We start from the raw sequence: 24437 nt of genomic DNA, 5'->3' as shown, positions 1-24437 counted from the left end.
CTGTGTTCCTCTGTAGTGGTGCTGTGTTATGTAATGTTCCTCTGTGTTAGTGCTGTGTTGTCTGTGTTCCTCTGTAGTGGAGCTGTGTTGTCTATGTCCCTCTGTAGTGGTGCTGTGTTGTCTGTGTTCCTCTGTAGTGGTGCTGTGTTGTCTGTGTTCCTCTGTAGTGGTGCTGTGTTGTCTGTGTTCCTCTGTAGTGGTGCTGTGTTATGTAATGTTCCTCTGTGTTAGTGCTGTGTTGTCTGTGTTCCTCTGTAGTGGTGCTGTGTTGTCTGTGTTCCTCTGTAGTGGTGCTGTGTTGTCTATGTTCCTCTGTAGTGGTGCTGTGTTATGTAATGTTCCTCTGTGTTAGTGCTGTGTTGTCTGTGTTCCTCTGTAGTGGTGCTGTGTTGTCTATGTTCCTCTGTAGTGGTGCTGTGTTGTCTGTGTTCCTCTGTAGTGGTGCTGTGTTATGTAATGTTCCTCTGTAGTGGTGCTGTGTTGTCTGTGTTCCTCTGTAGTGGTGCTGTGTTATGTAATGTTCCTCTGTGTTAGTGCTGTGTTGTCTGTGTTCCTCTGTAGTGGAGCTGTGTTGTCTATGTTCCTCTGTAGTGGTGCTGTGTTGTCTGTGTTCCTCTGTAGTGGTGCTGTGTTGTCTGTGTTCCTCTGGAATAGTGCTGTGTTATGTAATGTTCCTCTGTAGTGGTGCTGTGATATGTAATGTTCCTCTGTAGTGGTGCTGTGTTGTCTGTGTTCCTCTGTAGTGGTGCTGTGTTGTCTGTGTTCCTCTGTAGTTGTGCTGTGTTGTCTGTGTTCCTCTGGAATAGTGCTGTGTTATGTAATGTTCATCTGTAGTGGTGCTGTGTTATGTAATGTTCCTCTGTAGTGGTGCTGTGTTGTCTATGTTCCTCTGTAGTGGTGCTGTGTTGTCTGTGTTCCTCTGTAGTGGTGCTGTGTTATGTAATGTTCCTCTGTAGTGGTGCTGTGTTATGTAATGTTCCTCTGTAGGGGTGCTGTGTTGTCTGTGTTCCTCTGTAGTGGTGCTGTGTTATGTAATGTTCCTCTGTAGTGGTGCTGTGTTGTCTGTGTTCCTCTGTAGTGGAGCTGTGTTATGTAATGTTCCTCTGTAGTGGTGCTGTGTTGTCTGTGTTCCTCTGGAATAGTGCTGTGTTATGTAATGTTCCTCTGTAATAGTGCTGTGTTGTGTAATGTTGCTCTGTGTAGTCTTTCTGTGCTGTCTTATTCCTCCACAGTGACTAGTGTTAGGTTTATTTTGATGAGTCTTGTTACTGTATTGTTGGTTTATTACTGTCCTCTCTCGCTTTCTCTCCCCCCCTTCCATCTCCCTCTCTCCACCTTCCTCCATCCCTCTATCTGCAGGTCGACTGGCTACTCAGAGGTGATTGTGGTGGTGGGGGGCTGTGAGAGGGTGGGAGGGTTCAACCTGCCCTACACAGAGTGTTACGACCCTGTGACAGGAGAGTGGAAGGCCCTAGCCAAGCTCCCAGAGTTCACCAAGTCAGAGTACGCCGTCTGTGCCCTGCGTAACGACATCCTTGTCTCAGGTGAGCTCCTCATCTGTTCGCTGACAGTCTGCCATCCTAAACAACAATTAGTAGTCATGGAATATGTCATCATGAAAGAGATCAGGAAATACCAGGAAGTATACATGGGAACCATCTGCTTCAATTGGTTAATTGTAGTAACATCCTTCCCTTGTGTTATCTGCTGAATGACCAGAGATAGCTAGAAGGATTGGATAGGGCTCTACCTATCACTATCACCTATCCTTCCAGTCCAGATGGCCATTAATAGAGACAGGAATCGCTGATCCGACCAGGAAAAAGGAAAAACTCAGTCATTGAAGAAAGGAGACCCGCTAAGGGAATCATTATTTGACAGCCTATTGAGACACAGCTGTAGAGTACTCAGCTATGTCTTCCCTCTCTGTGGAGTGAAGAACAGGGACTAATGTATTTTTTTGCCATGTCTTTTTTTTTTCTTTTATAAGAGGAAAATGTGAGAGCAACATCTGGACAGAATCTGCAGGCGCAGTGCCCAGGGAGGCCCTTATTGGCCAGCTCACTCATTCCATCTCTTCCCATTGGCCAAGAGTCAGGGTCACACGGCTCTTTGCACTTTATAGCTTTCGAGGATAAAATTGCTCAAAAACGCTGATCTATAGTCAGTCTGAGTCTTACCCTCTAATGGCTGAGGTTAGGGTTTACGGAAGGTAAGCTGTTCCTAGATCTGTGCCAATGGGGAACTTCTACCCAGGGCCTTTATAGCCTTTTGACCGGGCTGGTTAGTACTGGGAGAAGTGTGCTGACCAAGTGTGGCGCAGACTGCCCTTTTTAAAGCCTCACTGGGCCCAAGTTTAACAGGGCAGCAGTAGGATAATGTCATCTACAGTCTCTGACTGCATGGGTTCCAATGTAATGCCATACCTCAGGCTTTCCCTGTAAGTTCACAGTCTGGTCTAGAGGGAAAGAGTTCAGTGTTTATATCTTTCCCTGTAAGTTCACAGTCTGGTCTAGAGGGAAAGAGTTCAGTGTTTATATATTGTGCTCTACATGTCCTCAAGTGTGCGCTATCAATCTACCCACAAGGCATGCCTGGAAATGTCAACATAATGTCCCCCTCTCTCCCTCCCTCCCTCTCCTCTCCCTCTCTCTTTCGGGTTATTCATTCCTCCTCTTATTATTAATGACCCTCTATCTCTCCCTCTCCTTCTTTCTCTCCTTCCTTCTCTTGCTCTCTCTCCCTCTCTCTCTCCTCCCCTATCTCTCTCCCTCTCTCTCTCCTTCCCTCTTTCTCTTTTTCTCTCATTCCCCTCTCTCTCTCTCTCTCTCTCTCTCCCTCTCTCTACCACCCTCTATTTTCTTCCTTCTGTGGCTCTCACACACATACTCTGGTGGGTGTCCATCCGTACAGCTGCAGTAAAGCCCAGTTTGTCTGAACCGTGACTGTGACCATGACCCTAAACATGATTCTGGATGGGACAAGTGACTGCATACTTCAGCTCACAACACTCACTGTCTATGACCACAATATGACCTAACGGTTCACCTCTCCACTCACCGTTGTGGGAATCCTAACCTTGACCACATTAACCAACCCAACGAAAAGTAATTTCACTGGATTCTAACAAATCCAGGAATTCCAGAAGACACCATTGATTGTATTTGACAGTAGTTGGAATGTTCAGAATAACTCAAAGATCAAATGTAATGATCTACTGTACTGTACACACATTTCTGAGAAAGCTGTCCAATAAAATCACCTTTTCATCCCGTGTCTCGGCATGCCCCTCTCCTTGACTTTTCCTAAGGGGTGTTTTTAACGCCACGGTCTGTCCTCCTGTGTAGGAGGGTGAACAACAATTCCTTCCTGAGAGAACAGACCTGGAAGCCTAATGAGTAGGTTCAACGTCATGGTGGACTTTAAAGTATTAGACGTTTATTTGTTTAGTTTTGTCTTGAAAACAACTGGTTCTCATCATATGCTCTGTTTGTTCTATGGAGATAGACAGAAGTTTATTTGTTTAGTTTTGTCTTGAAAACAACTGGTTCTTATCATATGCTCTGTTTGTTCTATGGAGACAGAAACCAGAGTGTGGTAGCCTGTAGAGGGCTCCCGATTGGCGCAGCGGTTTAAGGCACTGCATCTCAGTACTAGAGGCGTCACTACAGACCCTGGTTCGATCTTGGGCTGTATCACAACCGGCCGTGGGGCGGCACGCAATTGGCCCAGCGTTGTCCGGGTTAGGGTTTGGCCAGTGTAGGCCGTCATTGTAAATAAGAATTTGTTCTTAACTGACTTGTCTAGTTAGATAAAAGTTAAATTGAATAAAAGTTAAAGGCTGTTTACTATGCCTCCATCTACTTTGTCCTATCCTCCGTCTTCACCTAAAATAATTGTCAGATGGCATCCATCATTATCAGTCTCTGAGGTTATGTTGCTGCCCACTACAGTACACAGCTAGTCTCTGAGGTTAAGTTGCTGCCCACTACAGTACACAGCTAGTCTCTGAGGTTAAGTTGCTGCCCACTACAGTACACAGCTAGTCTCTGAGGTTATGTTGCTGCCCACTACAGTACACAGCCAGTCTCTGAGGTTATGTTGCTGCCCACTACAGTACACAGTCAGTCTCTGAGGTTATGTTGCTGCCCACTACAGTACACAGCCAGTCTCTGAGGTTATGTTGCTGCCCACTACAGTACACAGTCAGTCTCTGAGGTTATGTTGCTGCCCACTGCAGCACACAGCCAGTCTCTGAGGTTATGTTGCTGCCCACTACAGTACACAGCCAGTCTCTGAGGTTATGTTGCTGCCCACTACAGTACACATCCAGTCTCTCAGGCTATATAGCCACCCTCCCTTAACTTTGGGTAAACACCTATTCTAAGCCCAACAGACCGTGACGGATTGAGAAATCATTTCATTTCATTGTTACGAGATAAGCCCTAGCATTGTATGAAGTCTTTTTTGTGAATTCAGCTGCTCCTCAATTGGAGCAGGTGTGGAGGATTGACATGAAGATGGGGCTTCTGATCTTAATGTTTACCAGCTTAGCAATTATATGTGATGTATCATATATTGTCATTAAGACACATGAATATACTGGTCATGGTCATGAATATGACTTATCATCTGATTTAGTTGCTTCCCACTGGGCACAGATGTCAATTCAAACAACGTTGAAAACTGAACCAGCTGTTTGTTTAGAGGAAATCAGATTCCCCTGAGCCAGTAGGATGATTCTGATGAGGGTTTTCTGTTTATGACACTCAGCATTCATGTCAAGTCAGAGGGAACTCGTGTACTCTTGAAAAACCTGACCTACTTCTCGACTTCTCTCGAAAACATAGTCATGTTAAACAGCAAAATAGTAAAACATGATTTGTTGAACTGTCTGTTTACACTGCATCTATTCTGTTGTTTTTATTGTGTTAGCAAAAACAGCCTGTTGGTTTAGTGATGTCTTTGTTTTTTACATGGATCACTGGGGCCTTTTGATTGACTCAGGCTGTGCAGTAACATCAGGCAGGTGCTGAGAGAGAGAGAGAGAGAGAGAGAGAGAGGAATGGAAGGAGAGAGAGAGGGGGGGTGGAAGGAGAGAGAGAGAGAGAGAGAGGAATGGAAGGAGAGAGAGAGAGGGGGGGTGGAAGGAGAGAGAGAGGGGGGGTGGAAGGAGAGAGAGAGCAATCAAGCGAGTGATAAAGGGATGGAGAGAGACTGAGAGAAAAAGGGATAGAGTGAGAAAAATGTATTGTGTCAGAGCTTGCTAGCAACATGTCTGCAACCTGGTTGGCTTAGCTACACGTTGTTGTTGCTTCTCGCCAAGGAGAAGAGAGAAAAAAACAGTTCCTTCAAGTACATGTTTGCCCAGAGACAGGGAGTAGAGAATCATCCAACTGCTGCTCTATAAAGAACAAAGAGATCCTGTTTCTCTTTTATAGTGTTGTAATGGGCCAGGGTGTGTGTCTGTGTGTGTGTTTATGTGTGTGTTGTATTTGAAAGCCCTGTCATTTCTTCTTCTTCTTTTTTAAAGTCAGGTTGCGTGTGTTTTTTTGTTTGCTCAATGTCAAAGTAGACTTTGATCAGCAGGATTACCCATAAAGCCTAGCTCAAATGTTTTACTTAGATTAGACAGTGTCAGCTGTGCCTTACTAAATGTGACCTTGACATTTGAGCCCAAACACATAACCCATGCACAGTTTGGATGTTGTTCAAGATCAACTTATTCTATTTATGAAGACATGTTTTTATTAGATCAATTTGGATTGAATTGGCACCAAGGACTGAATTTAGGAATGATTCTGGCTTTGGTTTTTGGGTTCTGCTCTCAGGCAATACAGTTTTCAGGTGCGTAAAACCAGCCAAAGAAAACAATGACAAGACAACAAAATGACAAAGTTGAAACACAGGTGTAGCAGAGGTGGTTCGGTGAACTGTACTCTCATATGATGAGTCACCTTGCCTGAGACCTTTGTGCTACCTCCCAGTGTTAATGTCTAGGCTTTAGCTGAGTAGGCTAACACCAACCAGAGTCACAGACTCTAGGCTAACGGACTCCGGGCTAACGCCGGGCTAGCGGACTCTGTGCTAGCGGACTCTGGGCTAGCAGATTCTGGGCTAGCAGACTCTGGGCTAGCAGACTCTGGGCTAGTAGACTCTGGGCTAGCAGACTCCGGGCTAACACCAACCAGTCACACAGACTCCAGGCTAACAGGCTAGCAGACTCCAGGCTAACACCAGCCAGAGTCACACAGACTCCAGGCTAAAAGACTACAGGCTAACACGACCAGAGTCATACAGACTCCAGGCTAACAGTGTTGTGTGTGTCTGCGTTTGTGTGTTTCAGGGGGTCGTATCAATGGCAGAGACGTGTGGATGTACAACTCCCAGCTCAACCTGTGGATCAGAGTGGCTTCACTCAACAAGGGACGCTGGAGACACAAGATGGGTGTCCTACTGGGGAAGGTACGCAGATTACCTAACCCCCCTTTATTTACTCATCTTCCTGTTTGTGTTCATTGTCCCCACATTGAAATCTGGGAGTGGACTGTGGATCTGTCTCCGTCTGTTAGTACGTTCGTACGTTCGTCACACGCCATATCTCAGACAGCACTGGCCCCATTTTGACAAAACTTGCGTGAATGATGCATCTTCCCATAGAGATCCGGCATTTACAAAATTACACCGATTGGCCAGATGGTGATGCCATAACAAGCGATTGAAAATGCATACTTTGAAGGATCACACCCCTCACTGTTTGACCTAAAGTCATGACATTCGGTACATAGGTCCCTCTCCTCACAAGGAACACATTTGCATCAGGGGACCTATAAGATCAGGGGACCTCTACTCCTCTGGCACCGAAGGACCGATCATTACAAAACTTGATATGTGACATCTATGGACAAAGGACCCTCAACGCAATATTTTCCAGACTAGTACCTAAAACAACATGGCCACTATTGATCAATAAACATGTATGTGGGCGTTGTCTGGCACATAAATGCAAATAAATCAGTCAAGGATATTTGTATTTAACACAATTTGGTACACATGTTGCAAACACTGTCAAGACTCAACATATGCAAGAACATTCATATCCATTATCGTTCTCAATGCTGGGCAAAGTACATATATATGATCTTAATTTGATCACTCTTTTGTTGCTGAGAATTTCCTTTTTGGTATTTTTTAAGGACCCCCCTTAGGTGTTGCAAAAGCAGCTACTCTTCCTGGGGTCCAAAAATAGAAAAGAGGCCCTAGAGAGCTGCCCTGCGGTACACCACACCCTATATGTTTGGCATTAGAGAAGCTTGAAAAGCCATAAAACATATGTTTCTCAACAATAGGTTATGGTTAATAATATCAAAGGCTGCACTGAAATCTAACAGTACAACTCCCACAATCTTCTTATTATCAATTTCTTTCAACCAATCATCAGTAATTTGTGTCAGTGCTGTACATGTTGAGTGCCCTTCTCTATAAGCATGCTGAAAGTCTGTTGTTAATTTGTTTACCGAGAAATAGCATTTTATTTGGTCTAACACCATTTTTTACTAAGAGCTGGTAGCAAGCTCTTGTTAATTTACTGCTGCTCTATAATTATTTGTTACTTTAATTCTTATTTTATTTTTTTCTTATCTATTGTTTTCTTAACACTTTTCTTAAAACTGCATTGTTGGTTAAGGGCTTGTAAAGTAAACATTTCACTGTCAGGAATACCTGTTGTATTCGGCACATGTGACAAATATAATTGGATTTGATTTGAAGCTGACATGTCTGCTGTTAGAACCAGTAAAAGCTGCTTCACCACTCTTGGGTAGTGGAATGACTTTGGCTTCCCTCCAGATGAGCCTCATGATTTACATAAATGAACTGAAAACACACAATAACACATAGCAGTATTAACAGTTAATGTATTAACAGTTAACATATTAACATCTTGTACTTTTAATGTAGCCTAATTTTGCCCAGCTAATAGCCTAACCACCAGTCATGCAACATTATCGATTTAACATCCTGTTGCTGCAGGATTATTTTGCTGCGACACTCCTTGTCAAATTAAGATCCGACATCTGTAAGCAGGTGATCTCCCTGTACCTCTCAATGGGATCATTTAGTCCTATTTGAAAACTTGAAGGATGCATCCTTACTTTATCCCCTTCCTTGAATCACTTATTTGACATGATTGAGAAATTGTAGCAATATTGAACATTTGGACATACAGTTGAAGTCGGAAGTTTACAGTGGTGGTGAAAAGTTTTGAGAATGACACAAATATACATTTTCGCAAAGTCTGCTGCCTCAGTTTAAATTATGTCAATTTGCATATACTCCAGAATGTTATGAAGAGTGATCAGATGAATTGCAATTAATTGCAAAGTCCCTCTTTGCCATGCAAATGAACTGAATCACCAAAAAACATTTCCACTGCTCTCATGTCCTGACCTTAGTTCCTTTTTTATGTCTCTGTTTTAGTTTGGTCAGGGCGTGAGTTGGGGTGGGCATTCTATGTTTGTAGTCTAGGTTTTGTATTTCTATGTGTTTGGCCTGGTATGGTTCCCAATCAGAGGCAGCTGGTTATCGTTGTCTCTGATTGAGAACCATACTTAGGCAGCCTGTTTTCCCACTATGAGTGTGGGTAGTTGTTTTCTGTCTTTGTGTGTCTGCACCAGACCAGAACTGTTTTGTTTGTTCCGCTTTGTTGTTTTTTTGTTCTAGTGTTCAGTTTCTTTATTAAATTTACTGTGAACAAGTACCACGCTGCACCTTGGTCCTCTTCACCATCTTCCACCTACGACAACCGTTACAACTACATTTCAGCCCTGCCACAAAAGGACCAACTGACATCATGTCAGTGATTCTCTCGTTAACACAGGTGTGAGTGTTGACGAGGACAAGGCTGGAGATCATTCTGCCATGCTGATTGAGTTTGAATAACAGACTGGAAGCTTCAAAAGGAGGGTGGTACTTGGAATCATTGTTCTTCCTCTGTCAACCATGGTTACCTGCAAGGAAACACGTGCCGTCATCATCGCTTTGCACAAAAAGGGCTTCACAGGCAAGGATGTTGCTGCCAGTAAGATTGCACCTAAATCAACCCTTTTTCGGGTCATCAAGAACTTCAAGGAGAGCGGTTCAATTGTTGTGAAGAAGGCTTCAGGGCGCCCTAGAAAGTCCTGCAAGCACCAGGATGGTCACCTAAAGTTGATTCAGCTGCGGGATCGGGGCACCACCAGTACAGAGCTTGCTCATGAATGGCAGCAGGCAGGTGTGAGTGCATCTGCACGCACAGTGAGGTGAAGCCTTTTGGAGGATGGCCTGGTGTCAAGAAGGGCAGCAAAGAAGCCACTTCTCTCCAGGAAAAACATCAGGGACAGACTGATATTCTGCAAAAGGTACAGGGATTGGACTGCTGAGGACTGGGGTAAAGTCATTTTCTCTGATGAATCCCCTTTCCGATTGTTTGGGGCATCCGTAAAAAAAAGCTTGTCTGGAGAAGACCATCAGTCCTGTGTCATGCCAACAGTAAAGCATCCTGAGACCATTCATGTGTGGGGTTGCTTCTAAGCCAAGGGAGTGGGCTCACTCACAATTTTGCCTAAGAACACAGCCATGAATAAAGAATGGTACCAAAACATCCTCCGAGAGAAACTTCTCCCAACCATCCAGGAACAGTTTGGTGACGAACAATGCCTTTTCCAGCATGATGGAGCACCTTGCCATAAAGGCAAAGGTGATAACTAAGTGGCTCGGGGAACAAAACATTGATATTTTGGGTCCATGGCCAGGAATCTCCACAGACCTTAATTCCATTGAGAACTTGTGGTCAATCCTCAAGAGGCGGGTGGACAAACAAAACCCCACAAATTCTGACCAAGTCCAAGCATTGATTATGCAAGAATGGGCTGCCCAGAAGTTAATTGACAGCATGCCAGGGCGGATTTCAGAGGTCTTGAAAAAGAAGGGTCAACACTGCAAATATTGACTCTTTGCATCAACTTCATGTAATTGTCAATAAAAGCCTTTGACACTTATGAAATGCTTGTAATTATACTTCAGTATTCCATAGTAACATCTGACAAAAATATCTAAAGACACTGAGGCAGCAGACTTGGTGAAAATGTATATTTGTGTCATTCTCAAAACCTTTGGCCACGACTGTACATACACATTAGCCAAATACATTTAAACTCAGTTTTTCACAATTCCTGACAGTTTACATACACTCAATTAGTATTTGGTAGCATTGCCTTTAAATTGTTTAACTTGGGTCAAACGTTTCAGGTAGCCTTCCACAAGCTTCACACAATAAGTTGGGTGAATTTTGGCCCATTCCTCCTGACAGAGCTGAGTCAGGTTTGTTGGCCTCCTTGATCGCACATTCTTTTTCAGTTCTGCCCACAGATTTTCAATAGGATTGAGGTCAGAGCTTTGTGATGGCCACTCCAATACCTTTACTTTGTTGTCCTTAAGCCATTTTGCTACAACTTTGGAAGTCATTGTCCATTTGGAAGACCCATTTGCGACCAAGCTTTAACTTCCTGACTGATGTCTTGAGATGTTGCTTCAATATATCCACATCATTTCCCCTCCTCATGATGCCATCTATTTTATGAATTTCACCAGTCCCTCCTGCAGCAAAGCACCCCCACAAAATGATGCTGCCACCCGCCTGCTTCACGGTTGGGATGGTGTTCTTTGGCTTGCAATCCCCCTTTTTCCTTCAAACATTATGATGGTCATTATGGCCAACAATTCTATTGTTGTTTCATCAGACCAGAGGACATTTCTCCAAAAAGTACAATCTTTGTCCCCATGTGTAGTTGCAAATTGTCGTCTGGCTTTTTTATGGCAGTTTTGGAGCAGTGGCTTCTTCCTTGCTGAGCGGCCTTTCAGGTTATGTCGATATTGGACTTGTTTTAATGTGAATATAGATACTTTTGTATCTGTTTCATCCAGCATCTTCACAAGGTCCTTTGCTGTTCTGGGATTGATTTGCACTTTTCGCACCAAAGTTTGTTAATCTCTTGGAGACAGAACGCGTCTCCTTCCTGAGTGGTATGACGGCTGCGTGGTCCCATGGTGTTTATACTTGCGTACCATTGTTTGTACATATGAACGTGGCACCTTCAGGCATTTGGAAATTGCTCCCAAGGATGAACCAGACTTGTGGAGGTCTACAATTTTTTTCTGAGGTTTTTACTTGATTTCTTTTGATTTTCCCATGATGTCAAGCAAAGAGGAGGCACTGAGTTTGTAGGTAGGCCTTGAAATAAATCCACAGGTACACCTCCAATTGACTCAAATGATGTCAATTAGCCTATCAGAAGCTTCTAAAGCCATGACATATTTTTCTGGAATTTTCCAAGCTGTTTAAAGGCACAGTCAACTTAGTGTATGTAAACTTCTGACCCACTGGAATTGTGATACAGTGAATTATAAGTGAAATAATCTGTCTGTAAACAATTGTTGAGAAATTACCTTTGTCATGGACAAAGTAGATGTCCTAACCGACTTGCCAAAACTATAGTTTGTTAACAAGAAATTTGTGGAGTGGTTGAAAAACGTGTTTTAATGACTCCAACCTAAGTGTATGTATGTATGTCTTCCGACTTCAACTGTGGCATTTGGACATAGAGTAAGTGCTACTGATTGTGTGTGTTAATGAATTGGTACACTAGTAATGCCAGAGGTTTTCCCCAACTACTAAGCCAAACTGCTTGACGCTACTGTATGGTACAGTAGGTATGGTAGCTGGCAGCAGTTAATTAGCAGTTAGGGAAGGTGTCTGGCATCGGGTGTATCCATGCAAACAGTCAATTAGAGTGTCTGCCAAGAAGAGAGAACAAAGCGTTACAGGAAGACAAACATTACCTGGAAAATCAACTTTTGTGACAGAGCTGTAACTGTATTTTCGCTCGGCTGATGAAACAGTGCAACATAGTTTCAGAAGAATCGACATGTTCCGCAATCCTGCTAGATTCTTCGGAAATTAACACGTTTTGATTGTTAGTGGAAATTCCCACATTATGCTTACCTGGCCTAGTTTGAGTATCAGTCTCTTTGGCACATGACATGGAGTACAGGGAGTGGATTATCAAAAGAGACTGGCACTCAGGCTATAACTTGAGGAAGCTTGGCCTGACTATAACTTGAGGAATCACACAACTCTGTTGCACACCATAACGCATGATGACTGAGAAAGCATTGACATGAATGGGGTTGAAACTGAACTCAAATCCAATCAAATTATATTGGTCGCATACACCTGGTTAGCAGATTTTAATGGTCACATACACCTGGTTAGCAGATGTTAATGCGAGTGTAGCGAAATGCTTGTGCTTCTAGTTCCGACAGTGCAGTAATATCTAACAAGTAATTGAACAAATTCACAACGACTACCTTATACACACAAGTGTATAGGGATGAATAAGAATATGTACATATAAATATATGGATGAGCGATGGCTGTGCGACATAGGCAAGATGCAGTAGATGGTATAGAGTACAGTATATACGTATGAGATGAGTAATGTAGGATATGTAAACATTATTGAAGTGGCATTATTTAAAATGACTGGTGATACCTTTATTAAATCCATTTCTTAAATTGATTAATGTGGCCAGAGATTTGAGTCAGTATGTTGGCAGCAGACACTCTGTTAGTGATGGCTATTTAACAGTCTGATGGCCTTGAGATAGAAGCTGTTTTTCAGTCTCTTTAATGCACCTGTACTGACCTCGCCTTCTGGATGATAGCGGGGTGAACAGGCAGTGGCTCGGGTGGTTGTTGTCCTTGATTATCTTTTTGGCCTTCCTGTGACATTGAGTGCTGTAGGTGTCCTGGAGGGCAGGTAGTTTGCCCCCGGTGACATGTTGTGCAGACCGTGCTACCCTCTCGAGAGCCTTGCGGTTGTGGCCGGAGCAGTTTCCGTACCAGGCGGTGATACAGCCCGGCAGGATGCTCTCGAATGTGCATCTGTAAACGTTTGAGTGCTTTAGGTGACAAGCCAAATTTCTTCAGCCTCCTGAGGTTGAAGAGGCACTGTTGCGCCTTCTTCACCACACTGTCTGTGTGGGTGGACAATTTCAGTTTGTCGAGGAACGCCGAGGAATTAAAACTTTCCACCTTCTCTACCACTGTCCCGTCAATGTGGATGGGGGGAATCTCCCTCTGCTGTTTCCTGAATTCCACAATCATCTCCTTTGTTTTGTTGACGTTGAGTGTGAGGTTATTTTCCTGACACCACACTCCGAGGGCCCTCACCTCCTCCCTGTAGGCCGTTTCGTCGTTGTTGGTAATCAAGCCTACCACTGTAGTGTCGTCTGCAAACTTGATAATTGAGTTGTAGGCGCAGTCATGGGTGAACAGGGAGTACAGGAGAGGGCTGAGAACGCACCCTTGTGGGGCCCCAGTGTTGAGGATCAGCAGGGTGGAGGTGATATGATCCTTGACTAGTCACTCAAAGCACTTCAGGATGACAGAAGTGAGTGCAATGTGGCGTTAGTCATTTAGTTCAGTTACCTTAGCTTTCTTGGAACAGGAACAGTGGTGGCCATCTTGGAACATGTGGGCACAGCGGTCTGGGATAGGGATTGATTGAATATGTCCGTAAACACACCAGCCAGCTGGTCTGCGCATGCTTTGAGGACGTGGCTAGGGATGCCGTCCGGGCTGGGCAGCCTTGCGAGGGTTAACGCGTTTAAATGTTTTACTCACGTTGGCCACTGTGAAGGAAAGCCCACAGGCTTTGGTAGAGGGCCATGTCAGTGGCACTGTATTGTCCTCAAAGCGAGCAAAGAAGTTGTTTAATTTGTCTGGGAGCAAGACGTCGATGTGCGCGACGGGGCTGGTTTTCTTTTTGTAATCTGTGGCTGACTGTAGACCCTGCCACACACATCTTGTTTTTGAGCTGTTGAATTGCGACTCTACTTTGTCGCTATACTGACGCTTTGCTTGTTTGATTGCCTTGCGGAGGGAATAGCTACACTGTTTGTATTCAGTCATGTTTCCAGTTGTCTTGCCATGATTAAAAGCGGTGGTTCGCGCTTTCAGTTTTGCGCGAATGCTGGCAATTCACGGTTTCTGGTTAGGGAAGGTTTTAATAGTCACAGTGGGTACAACATCACCAATGCACTTGCTAATAAACTCGCTCACCGAGTCAGCGTATACTTCAGTGTTATTGTCTGAGGCTACCCGGAACATATCCCAGTCCACGTGATCGAAGCAATCTTGAAGCGTGGAATCCAATTGGTCAGACCAGCGTTGGATAGACCTGAGCACAGGCGTTTCCTGTTTTAGTTTGTCTATAGGCTGGGAGCAACAAAATTGAGTCGTGGTCAGATTTGCCCGAAAGGAGGGTGGGGGAAGGCTTTGTATGCATTCCGGAAGTTAGAGTAGCAATGGTCCAGAATGCTACCAGCCTGTGTCACGCATTTGATATGCTGATAGCATTTAGGAAGCCTTGTTCTCAGATTAGCTTTGTTAAAACCCCCAGTTACAATAAAGGACCTGAAATCAGTTGAAATCAACTGAAATAAGTTGAAATCTACTGAAATGAAATGAAGAGGGTGTATTATAGTAGAATGAGAACGAGTGGATATGTAGTAGTTGTCCACTTCCTGGATGTGTCATTGGTCAGCCACAGGCAGAGAAAGAAAGGTTAGTCATGTCCCCTCCCTCCATTCTCTTCATAGGTGTCCCCTCCCCTTTATAGGTGTCCCCTCCCTCCATCCTCTTAATAGGTGTCCACTCCCTCCATCCTCTTAATAGGTGTCCCCTCCCCTTTATAGGTGTCCCCTCCCTCCATCCCCTTTATAGGTGTCCCCTCCCTCCATCCCCTTTATAGGTGTCCCCTCCCTTCATCCTCTTAATAGGTGTCCCCTCCCCTTTATAGGTGTCCCCTCCCCCATCCTCTTAATAGGTGACCCCTCCCCTTAATAGGTGTTCCCTCCCTCCATCCTCCAGCTAAAACCATGTCTCACTCTCCATCCCAGCTAAAACCATGTCTCACTCTCCATCCCAGCTAAAACCATGTCTCACTCTCCATCCCAGCTAAAACCATGTCTCACTCTCCATCCCAGCTAAAACCATGTCTCACTCTCCATCCCAGCTAAAACCATGTCTCACTCTCCATCCCAGTTAAAACCATGTCTCACTCTCCATCCCAGCTAAAACCATGTCTCACTCTCCATCCCAGCTAAAACCATGTCTCACTCTCCATCCCAGCTAAAACAATGTCTCACTCTCCATCCCAGCTAAAACCATGTCTCACTCTCCATCCCAGCTAAAACCATGTCTCACTCTCCATCCCAGCTAAAACCATGTCTCACTCTCCATCCCAGCTAAAACCATGTCTCACTCTCCATCCCAGCTAAAACCATGTCTCACTCTCCATCCCAGCTAAAACCATGTCTCACTCTCCATCCCAGTTAAAACCATGTCTCACTCTCCATCCCAGCTAAAACCATGTCTCACTCTCCATCCCAGCTAAAACCATGTCTCACTCTCCATCCCAGCTAAAACCATGTCTCACTCTCCATCCCAGCTAAAACCATGTCTCACTCTCCATCCCAGCTAAAACCATGTCTCACTCTCCATCCCAGCTAAAACCATGTCTCACTCTCCATCCCAGCTAAAACCATGTCTCACTCTCCATCCCAGCTAAAACCATGTCTCACTCTCCATCCCAGCTAAAACCATGTCTCACTCTCCATCCCAGTTAAAACCATGTCTCACTCTCCATCCCAGCTAAAACCATGTCTCACTCTCCATCCCAGTTAAAACCATGTCTCACTCTCCATCCCAGCTAAAACCATGTCTCACTCTCCATCCCAGCTAAAACCATGTCTCACTCTCCATCCCAGTTAAAACCATGTCTCACTCTCCACCCCAGCTAAAACCATGTCTCACTCTCCATCCCAGCTAAAACCATGTCTCACTCTCCATCCCAGCTAAAACCATGTCTCACTCTCCACCCCAGCTAAAACCATGTCTCACTCTCCATCCCAGCTAAAACCATGTCTCACTCTCCATCCCAGCTAAAACCATGTCTCACTCTCCATCCCAGCTAAAACCATGTCTCACTCTCCATCCCAGTTAAAACCATGTCTCACTCTCCACCCCAGCTAAAACCATGTCTCACTCTCCATCCCAGCTAAAACCATGTCTCACTCTCCATCCCAGCTAAAACCATGACCATGACTTGTATCATGCCAATGTGAACTGAATTGGAGCGAAGCAAATGTAACAGTGGGTCCAATTTATTAGTATGTGTTTCCTCTGTTCCTAGTGGTTTTCGTTAGTGAACATCTCATTGGATCAGACTGTAAGTCTGAATGTATTGTAATGTTTTTAAAATTGTATAAACTGCCTTCATTTTGCTGGACCCCAGGAAGAGTAGCCTTGGTAGCAGCTAATGAGGATTCATAATAAATACAAACTGAAAACCTGACTGGTTTTCCACAGTGTCCTATTATAGTGAAATAGAATGACACGCTGATTGGAAACCACATCTGCACTGTTGTTTTAACCATGCCTTTGTTTTTAAAGTATGTACTTTAATTACTCTGGTGTGTTAGTTTCGCTGGTTACTTCACTGTATAACACTGGTGTGTGTGCGTGCGTGTGTGTGTGTGCTTGGGCACGCGTGTTTGCATGTTGTATAGCTGGTTACGTCATTGTATTGTGGTGAGCCGTGCCTGTAGGGTGTTGTCATGATAAGACCAATGCAGATTGGCCTCATTCAGGCCTTGTTGAGCCAGAAAAAGCCTGTTTGCGCAATTGCTGGAAATCACAACACACCGCCCATGTGATGCCTTTACTGACAGCCCATGTTGCACCAATTCAGCCCAAATTCTTCCAAGGACCTTGTAGAGATGTGTGTGTGCGTATCGGACTCATGACATCTTCTGAGTTGACAGCCTGCTTTCTCTGACTCAGGCTTTTAAAGTGTTGTTTCCATGTGATCTAGACATTTAGTCAACATTACTAGAGTACCAGGTAACAACAGCATTCTTACACTAGTGGCCTGTCTTTGTCTTTCTTTCTGTCTGTCTTTCTGTTCTCCCAGGACCCTTTTTTCTGTTTTTCTCTTTTTTCTCTTTTCGTCTCTCTTTCCCTCTTTGTGTCCGTCTCTCTCTTCCTGACCAGATCTGAGAGGGAGCTTGTTTGATGTCCTTAAAGATTCTGTCTGTTCAACAATCATGTTTTATTGTAGCTCTGTACCTTAGTAAAGGGTTTGAACCATCGTAAAGAAAATGTATTTTTACACCCCTTCTATCCTGTTGTTTTTTCATCTTATCTCAAGCCCTCTATCTCTTCTGCCGTTATGGTTTTCCCGAATGTTTGTTCCTCTTCTCCAAAGGCTGTCTGCATGAGTATAATGCTGTGTTCTTAGTAATTTCCTCTTTAGATTTTTGTTCCTATATTGCTAGAGGGCTGGAGCCACCAACTTCCCTGTTGTTACTGTCCTGCTGTAAGCTGCTATTTTGGATTTCTCCAAAGAGAAGTTATATAGAGATCAAATTGAATACATTGTGCAGACTGATTGGCATCACATACCGTTTTGAGCTGACCCTTGGATGGCATTGTAACCCAATAAACTTGATAGCAATTATACACACAGAGAGACACACAATTGTAGGAGCTGTGCGCCGTGACCGCAGTCCTTGTCTTCCTCCCAAATGGCACTCTATTCCCTATGTAGTGCACTATTTTTGACCAGAGCCCTTTGATCCCATGGTCAAAAGTAGTGCACTAAATAGGGAACAGGGCACCATTTTGGACACTGTCCCATAACTTCCTGCTGGACTGGTTTCCTGCCAGAGATAGTAATGTAGGTCAGCTCTTGTTTTGCTCTCTCTGGAACATGCTGTGCCCAGCCACGGCTGTCCTCCTCTCTCCCACTGATGCTACACTGTGTTGGACATGCTTAACTATACTGGTTCAGAAGTCCCCACCACAATGCTAAACAAATACAAATTCTACCAACTGGGGACATTCTGTTTGTTTGTTTTTAGGAGGTTTAGGGGTTAAGTTTATAATTTGTGGTAGTGTTAGGAGTTAAAGGTTAGGGTTAAGTTTAGGTTTTGGGGTTAGAGTTAGGGGACGTAGGATTCTGAATGGGAATCAATTATGTGTCCCCACAAGGTTAGTTAAACAATACTGTGTGTGTGTGTGTTTATGGAATGTGTGAGGTGTTTATGGTGAGTCTGTGAGTTGGATGAGATGGAGGGGGAACTGATCCAACCCTGCCCTTCCTCTCAGCCCCTAAAGGCTGTTTGTCTGTCCTCAGAGAGGGGAAGAGGGATCCAGCCCTGCCCTTCCTCTCAGACCCTAAGGCACATATGTCAGAGTCAAGGCCCGCGGGCCACATCCGGCCCGCAAGAAGGTTTTTTACGGCCCCTGGGATGATCTTGATTTATTATTAGAACCGGCCCGCAGCAAGCCGGCAGCCCGCAGATCTTTTACACGCACCAATACTACATTTCCCACAATGCAAAGGTGACGCACCGAGCAGTAGGCTGCTTCATTTCAATATTTATTGGCACAGCAGTCGTCAGCATCACAGTAAAATTAACTTTCAGATACCCATCAAAAATGGCAAAACGGAAGGTGGATACTGAGAACCGGGGGTTTCAAACAAGGTGGGAGTCGGAGTATATGTTCACGAAGGTAGCTGGAAAACCTGTGTGTCTTCTGTGTGGAGAAAGTGTGGCGGTACTGAAAGAGTATAATCTGAGACGACATTATGAAACGAAACACGCGGACAAAAACAAGAATATGGACATGGAACAAAGGCTACAAAAGGCAGAGGAATTAAAACGAGGCCTCAAATCTCGACAGGCTCTGTTCAAAAAAGCCAAATCACAAGGCCAGGCTGCTGTCAAGGCCAGTTTTATTTTGGCAGAAGAGATCGCTAAATCAGCCCGGCCATTTACGGAGGGGGATTTCATCAAAAACTGCATGATTAAAGTTTGTGACGAAGTTTGCCCAGAAAAAAGGCAACTCTTTTTAAATGTGAGTCTGAGCAGAAACACCATTGCCGAGAGAGTAGACCAGTTGTCCATCAATCTAAAAGAGCAGCTTGTGAAAAAGGGAAAAGATTTTATTGCATATTCCTTGGCTGTGGATGAGAGCACCGACATTTCTGACATTGCCCAGTTGTCAATTTTCATCCGCGGAGTGGACTCCAACCTAAGCGTGACAGAGGAGTTTTTGGCTTTACGTCCTATGCATGGCACAACTACGGGGCATGATTTGTATGAAGAGGTGTCAAGATGTGTAAATGAGATGGAGCTGCCTTGGGAAAAACTCGTGGGTTTGACAACCGACGGAGCACCTGCGATGTGTGGACACAGGAGCGGACTGGTGGCGAAGATACGGGAAAAGATGCAAGAGGAAAACGCGACAGGTGAGCTGACAGCTTATCATTGTATCATACACCAGGAAGCGTTGTGCGGTAAAGCCTTGAAAATGGAGCATGTAATGAGCATCATCATGCGCACAGTTAACTTTATCAGAGCCAAAGGTTTGAATCACCGCCAGTTCAAGGCATTTCTGACGGAGTTAGAAACGGAGCATGGTGATTTGCCTTATCACACAGAGGTGCGATGGCTAAGCCAGGGAAAGGTGCTTCAAAGATGTTTCGAGCTTCGTGAGGAGATTTGTCTGTTCTTGGACAGCAAAGGGAAAGACACAACACAACTCCGAGACGAAATGTTTCTGTGTGAAATGGCTTTTCTGTGTGACATTACGAGTCATCTGAATGCAATAAACTTGCAGCTGCAGGGTCGGGATCGTGTCATCTCTGATATGTACAGTACAGTGAAGGCATTTAAAACCAAACTGACTCTGTGGGAGACGCAGTTGCGGAAAGAAAATTTGAGCCACTTTCCCAGCTGCCAGACCATGAAAGAGAAGCTCTCTACCAGTGCGTTCCCGAGCACACAGTTGGCTGATAAAATAGGTATGCTTGCCGCTGACTTTCGACGCCGATTTGCTGACTTTGAAGCACAAAAAAGCAGGTTGGAACTGCTCGGTAACCCATTTGCTGTTGACGTGGAAAGCTCACCACCAAACCTCCAAATGGAGTTGATTGACCTCCAATGCAATGATGCACTGAGGGCAAAATATGCGGCAGTGGGTGCTGCGGAGTTCGCCCGTTTCCTCCCCGGCACAATGCCCCAGCTGCGCATCCAGGCTGCTCAAACGTTGTCTATGTTTGGCAGCACATACCTGTGTGAACAACTGTTTTCTTTGATGAACCTGAACAAAACATCACACAGAAGTCGACTTACTGCTGAACACCTCCACTCAATTCTGAGGATTTCTTCAGCTCAGAGCCTTACCCCGAACATTGATGAACTTGTGGAAAAGATGGGACACCACCAAGTATCACCCTCAACCTCAAACAAGTGAACATTACTGTGCAATCACATATTTAGAGTTTTTACTCAGTTCAAGTTTAAAAGTTAAAATGTAATATTTGTTTTCACTGCATGTTACTTCTCCTTAAACAAAGTGTTGTTTTTGATTAATAGATTTTTGCACTTTATTTTTTTGTATTTCAATCCAATTATATTTTAAAAATATTTCAGTTGAGTGGATGATAGAAAATTGCTATTATTGTTTTTTCTTTGAAGTAAATTTAGCCCACTTTTGCTAAAATAGAAAATATAGTCTACTGATGGTGCCTTGAATACCGGTTTCTTTCATTTAATGTTCATGTTATGGGGATATTTATATAAAGGAAATTTGTCTTTTGTGTCTGTTGAAAATTAAAGATTACTGACAGAGCCATAAGAAAATATTGCTTTATTTATCTGATCATATTGTAATATATTTGTTAGGTTTTCAGTAGGTTCAATTAGGTTCACTAGACTATATGCGTCATTTAAAAATGTTTCAATGAACATTCGAACAGTCCGGCCCTCGTCTTGTAGCTGATTTTTTTATTTGGCCCTCCGTCCATTTGACTTTGACACCCCTGCCCTAAGGGCTTAGGCATGCTTCGGTTTGGCTGGCTCCTAGGCAAACCAAATGAGTATGCTCGTGTACCTTCGACCTTCGCTTGAAAAGACCTTCGCTTGAACATTTTTGAAAAAACATCAATAGTACTGTTTGTCCATCTTGAGACGACGTAGACAAAATAGTTCAAATTAATGTAAAATAATCTAAGAAATCTGTGATTAATTATGATTTTAGTTGAGTGATTTTACATCTTACTAGAACGTTTGGTGCAGTATTTCTCAAGTGAAAAATGTGCATGAAAATGATTCACGTATCGTTGAATCCCAACACTTCATTGAATAATCCCTACTGTTGACCAATCACCGACGAAGGGTCGTAGACTTTGACTTCCGAACTTCCGACTTGCCTCTGTTTGTACGAACAGCCGGAAAAAAAACCTTGCTGTAGGCCAAAATGAACAAAAACGTCACACAATGTCGTCATAATATACAGTGCGTTCAGAAAGTATTCAGACCCCTTCCTTCACTTTTTCCACATTTTGTTACGTTACAGCCGTGTTCTAAAATGGATTCAATAAATAATTTTCCTCATCAACCTACACACAATACCCCATAATGACAGAAAACAGGTTTTTAGAAATTGAAGCAAATTTATAAAAAAAAATAAACCTTCCACTTAGCCATCCCGGATCCGGGATCGTGAATACAGACTCAAGCTCATTACCATAACGCAACGTTAACTATTCATGAAAATCGCAAATGAAATGAAATAAATATGCTAGCTCTCAAGCTTAGCCTTTTGTTAACAACACTGTCATCTCAGATTTTCAAAATATGCTTCTCAACCATAGGAAAACAATCATTTGTGTAACAGTAGCTAGCTAGCGTAGCATTTAGCGTTAGCATTAGCATTCAGCAGGCAACATTTTCACAAAAACCAGAAAAGCATTCAAATAAAATAATTTACCTTTGAAGAACTTCAGATGTTTTCAATTAGGAGACTCTGTCTGATAGCAAATGTTCAGTTTTTCCTGAAAGATTATTTGTTTAGGAGAAATCGCTCCGTTTGGTGCGTCACGTTTGGCTACCAAAAAACCCTGAAAATCCAGTCATCAAAACGCCAAACTTTTTTCCAAATTAACTCCATAATATCGACTGAAACATGGCAAACGTTGTTTAGAACCAATCCTTAAGGTGTTTTTCACATATCTCTTCGATGATATATCATTCGTGGAAGTGTGCTTTCTGTCCTGAATCCCAGGAGAAAATGACCGCAACTGAAGATTACGCACCAATTTAGAAATAGGACACCGGGCGGACCCCTGGAAAATGTAGTCTCTTATGGCCAATCTTCCAATGATATGCCTACAAATAGGTCACAATGCTGCAGACATCTTGAAGAAACGACAGAAAGCGCAGGCTCGTTCCTGGTGCATTCACAGCTATATACGGAGACATTGGAAAACAGAGCTTCAGAAATTCTGCTCATTTCCTGTTTGCAGTTTCATCTTGGTTTCGCCTGTAGCATGAGTTCTGTGGCACTCACAGATAATATCTTTGCAGTTTTGGAAACGTTAGACTGTTTTCTTTCCAAAGCTGTTACATGCATAGTCGAGCATCTTTTCGTGACAAAATATTGCGCTTAAAACGGGCACGTTTTTTTATCCAATGATGAAATAGCGCCCCCATAGACTCAACAGGTTAAGTATTTGCTATGAGACTTGACATTGAGCTCAGGTGCATCCTGTTTCCATTGATTGTCCTTACCTGTGGTACATTCAATTGATTGTACATGATTTGGAAAGACACGCGCCTGTCTATATTTATTTATTTTTTATTTTACCTGTATTTAACTAGGCAAGTCAGTTAAGAACAGATTCTTATTTTCAATGACGGCCTAGGACAGGTTAACTGCCTGTTCAGGGGCAGAACGACAGATTTGTACCTTGTCAGCTCGGGGATTTGAACTTGCAACCTTCCGGTTACTAGTCCAACGTTCTAAACACTAGGCTACCCTTTCCCACAGTTGACAGTGCATGTCAGAGCAAAAACCAAGCCATGAGGTCAAAGGAGTTGTCTGTAGAGCTCCGAGACAGGATTGTGTTAAGGCACAGATCTGGGGAAGGGTACCAAAACATTTCTGCAGCATTGAAGGTCCCCAAGAACTCAGTGCCCTTCATCATTCTTAAATGGAAGAAGTTTGTAACCACCAAGACTCTTCATAGAGCTGGCTGTCTGGCCAAACTGAGCAATCTGGGGAGAATGGCCTTGGTCAGGGAGTTGACCATCCTTCTTGAAGGACAACCATCTCTGCAGCACTCCACCAATCAGGCTGTTATGGTAGAGTGGCCAGACAGAAGCTACAACTCAGTAAATAGCACGACAGTCCACTTGGAGTTTGCCAAAAGGCACCTAAAGGACTCTCAGACCATGAGAAACAAGATTCTCTGGTCTGATGAAACCAAGATTGAGCTCCTGAATGCCAAGCGTCACATCTGGAGGAAACCTGGCACCATCCCTACAGTGAAACATGGTGGTGGCAGCTTAATGCTGTGGGGATGTTCTTCAGCGGCAGGGACTGGGAGACTAATCAGGATCGAGGGAAATATGAACAGAGCAAAGTACAGAAAGATCCTTCATGAAAACCTGCTCCAGAGCGCTCAGGACCTCTGACTGGGTAAAAGGTTCACCCTCCAGCAGGACAATGACCCTAAGTACACAGCCAAGACAATGCAGGAGTGGCTTCGGGACAAGTCTCTGAATTTCCTTGAGTGGCACAGCCAGAGCCCGGACTTGAACCCGATCAAACTTCTCTGGAGAGACCTGAAAATAGCTGTCCAGCGACGCTCCCCATTCAACCTGACAGAGCTTGACAGGATCTGCAGAGAAGAATGTGAGAAACTCCCCAAATACAGGTGTGCCAAGCTTGTAGTGTCATACCCAAGAAGACAAGAGACTGTAAGTGGTTCCAAATGTGCTTCAACAAAGTACTGAGTAAAGGGTTTGAATACTTTAAGGACTTTAATACAGGCTAACTTAAATCCGTTTTACCTCATTTCTAGCAGCATGTCACATGTGCAACCAGAGGGAAAAACACTCTAGACCACCTTTACTCCACACACAGAGATGCATACAAAGCTCTCCCTCGCCCTCCATTTGGCAAATCTGACCATAATACTATCCTCCTGATTCCTGCTTACAAGCGAAAACTAAAGTAGGAAGTACCAGTGACTCGCTCAATATGGAAGTGGTCAGATAACGCAGATGCTATGGTACAGGACTGTTTTGCTAGCACAGACTGGAATATGTTCCGGGATTCTTCTGATGGCATTGAGGAATACAACACCCCAGTCACTGGATTCATCAATAAGTACATCAACGACGTCATCCCCACAGAAGCTATGGATTACAGGCAACATCTGCACCGAGCTAAAGGCTAGAGCTGGCGCATTCAAGGAGCT

General features: G+C 44.0%; 1 protein-coding gene across 1 annotated transcript in view; it reads left to right on the top strand.

Annotated features, from left to right (window-relative positions):
* The window catches only part of klhl24a (kelch-like family member 24a), a 56076-nt gene that overhangs the window by 10384 nt on the left and 21255 nt on the right, over positions 1–24437 (top strand). Inside the window, exons 4-5 of the mRNA XM_021613995.2 lie at positions 1360–1544; positions 6347–6465. Coding sequence (XP_021469670.1) covers positions 1360–1544; positions 6347–6465 — 304 coding nt within the window. The remainder of the gene's footprint in view (positions 1–1359; positions 1545–6346; positions 6466–24437) is intronic.

Source organism: Oncorhynchus mykiss, chromosome 8 (assembly GCF_013265735.2).
Source record: "Oncorhynchus mykiss isolate Arlee chromosome 8, USDA_OmykA_1.1, whole genome shotgun sequence".
Taxonomy (NCBI): domain Eukaryota; kingdom Metazoa; phylum Chordata; class Actinopteri; order Salmoniformes; family Salmonidae; genus Oncorhynchus; species Oncorhynchus mykiss.
This window is presented reverse-complemented; position numbering and strand designations above follow the sequence as displayed.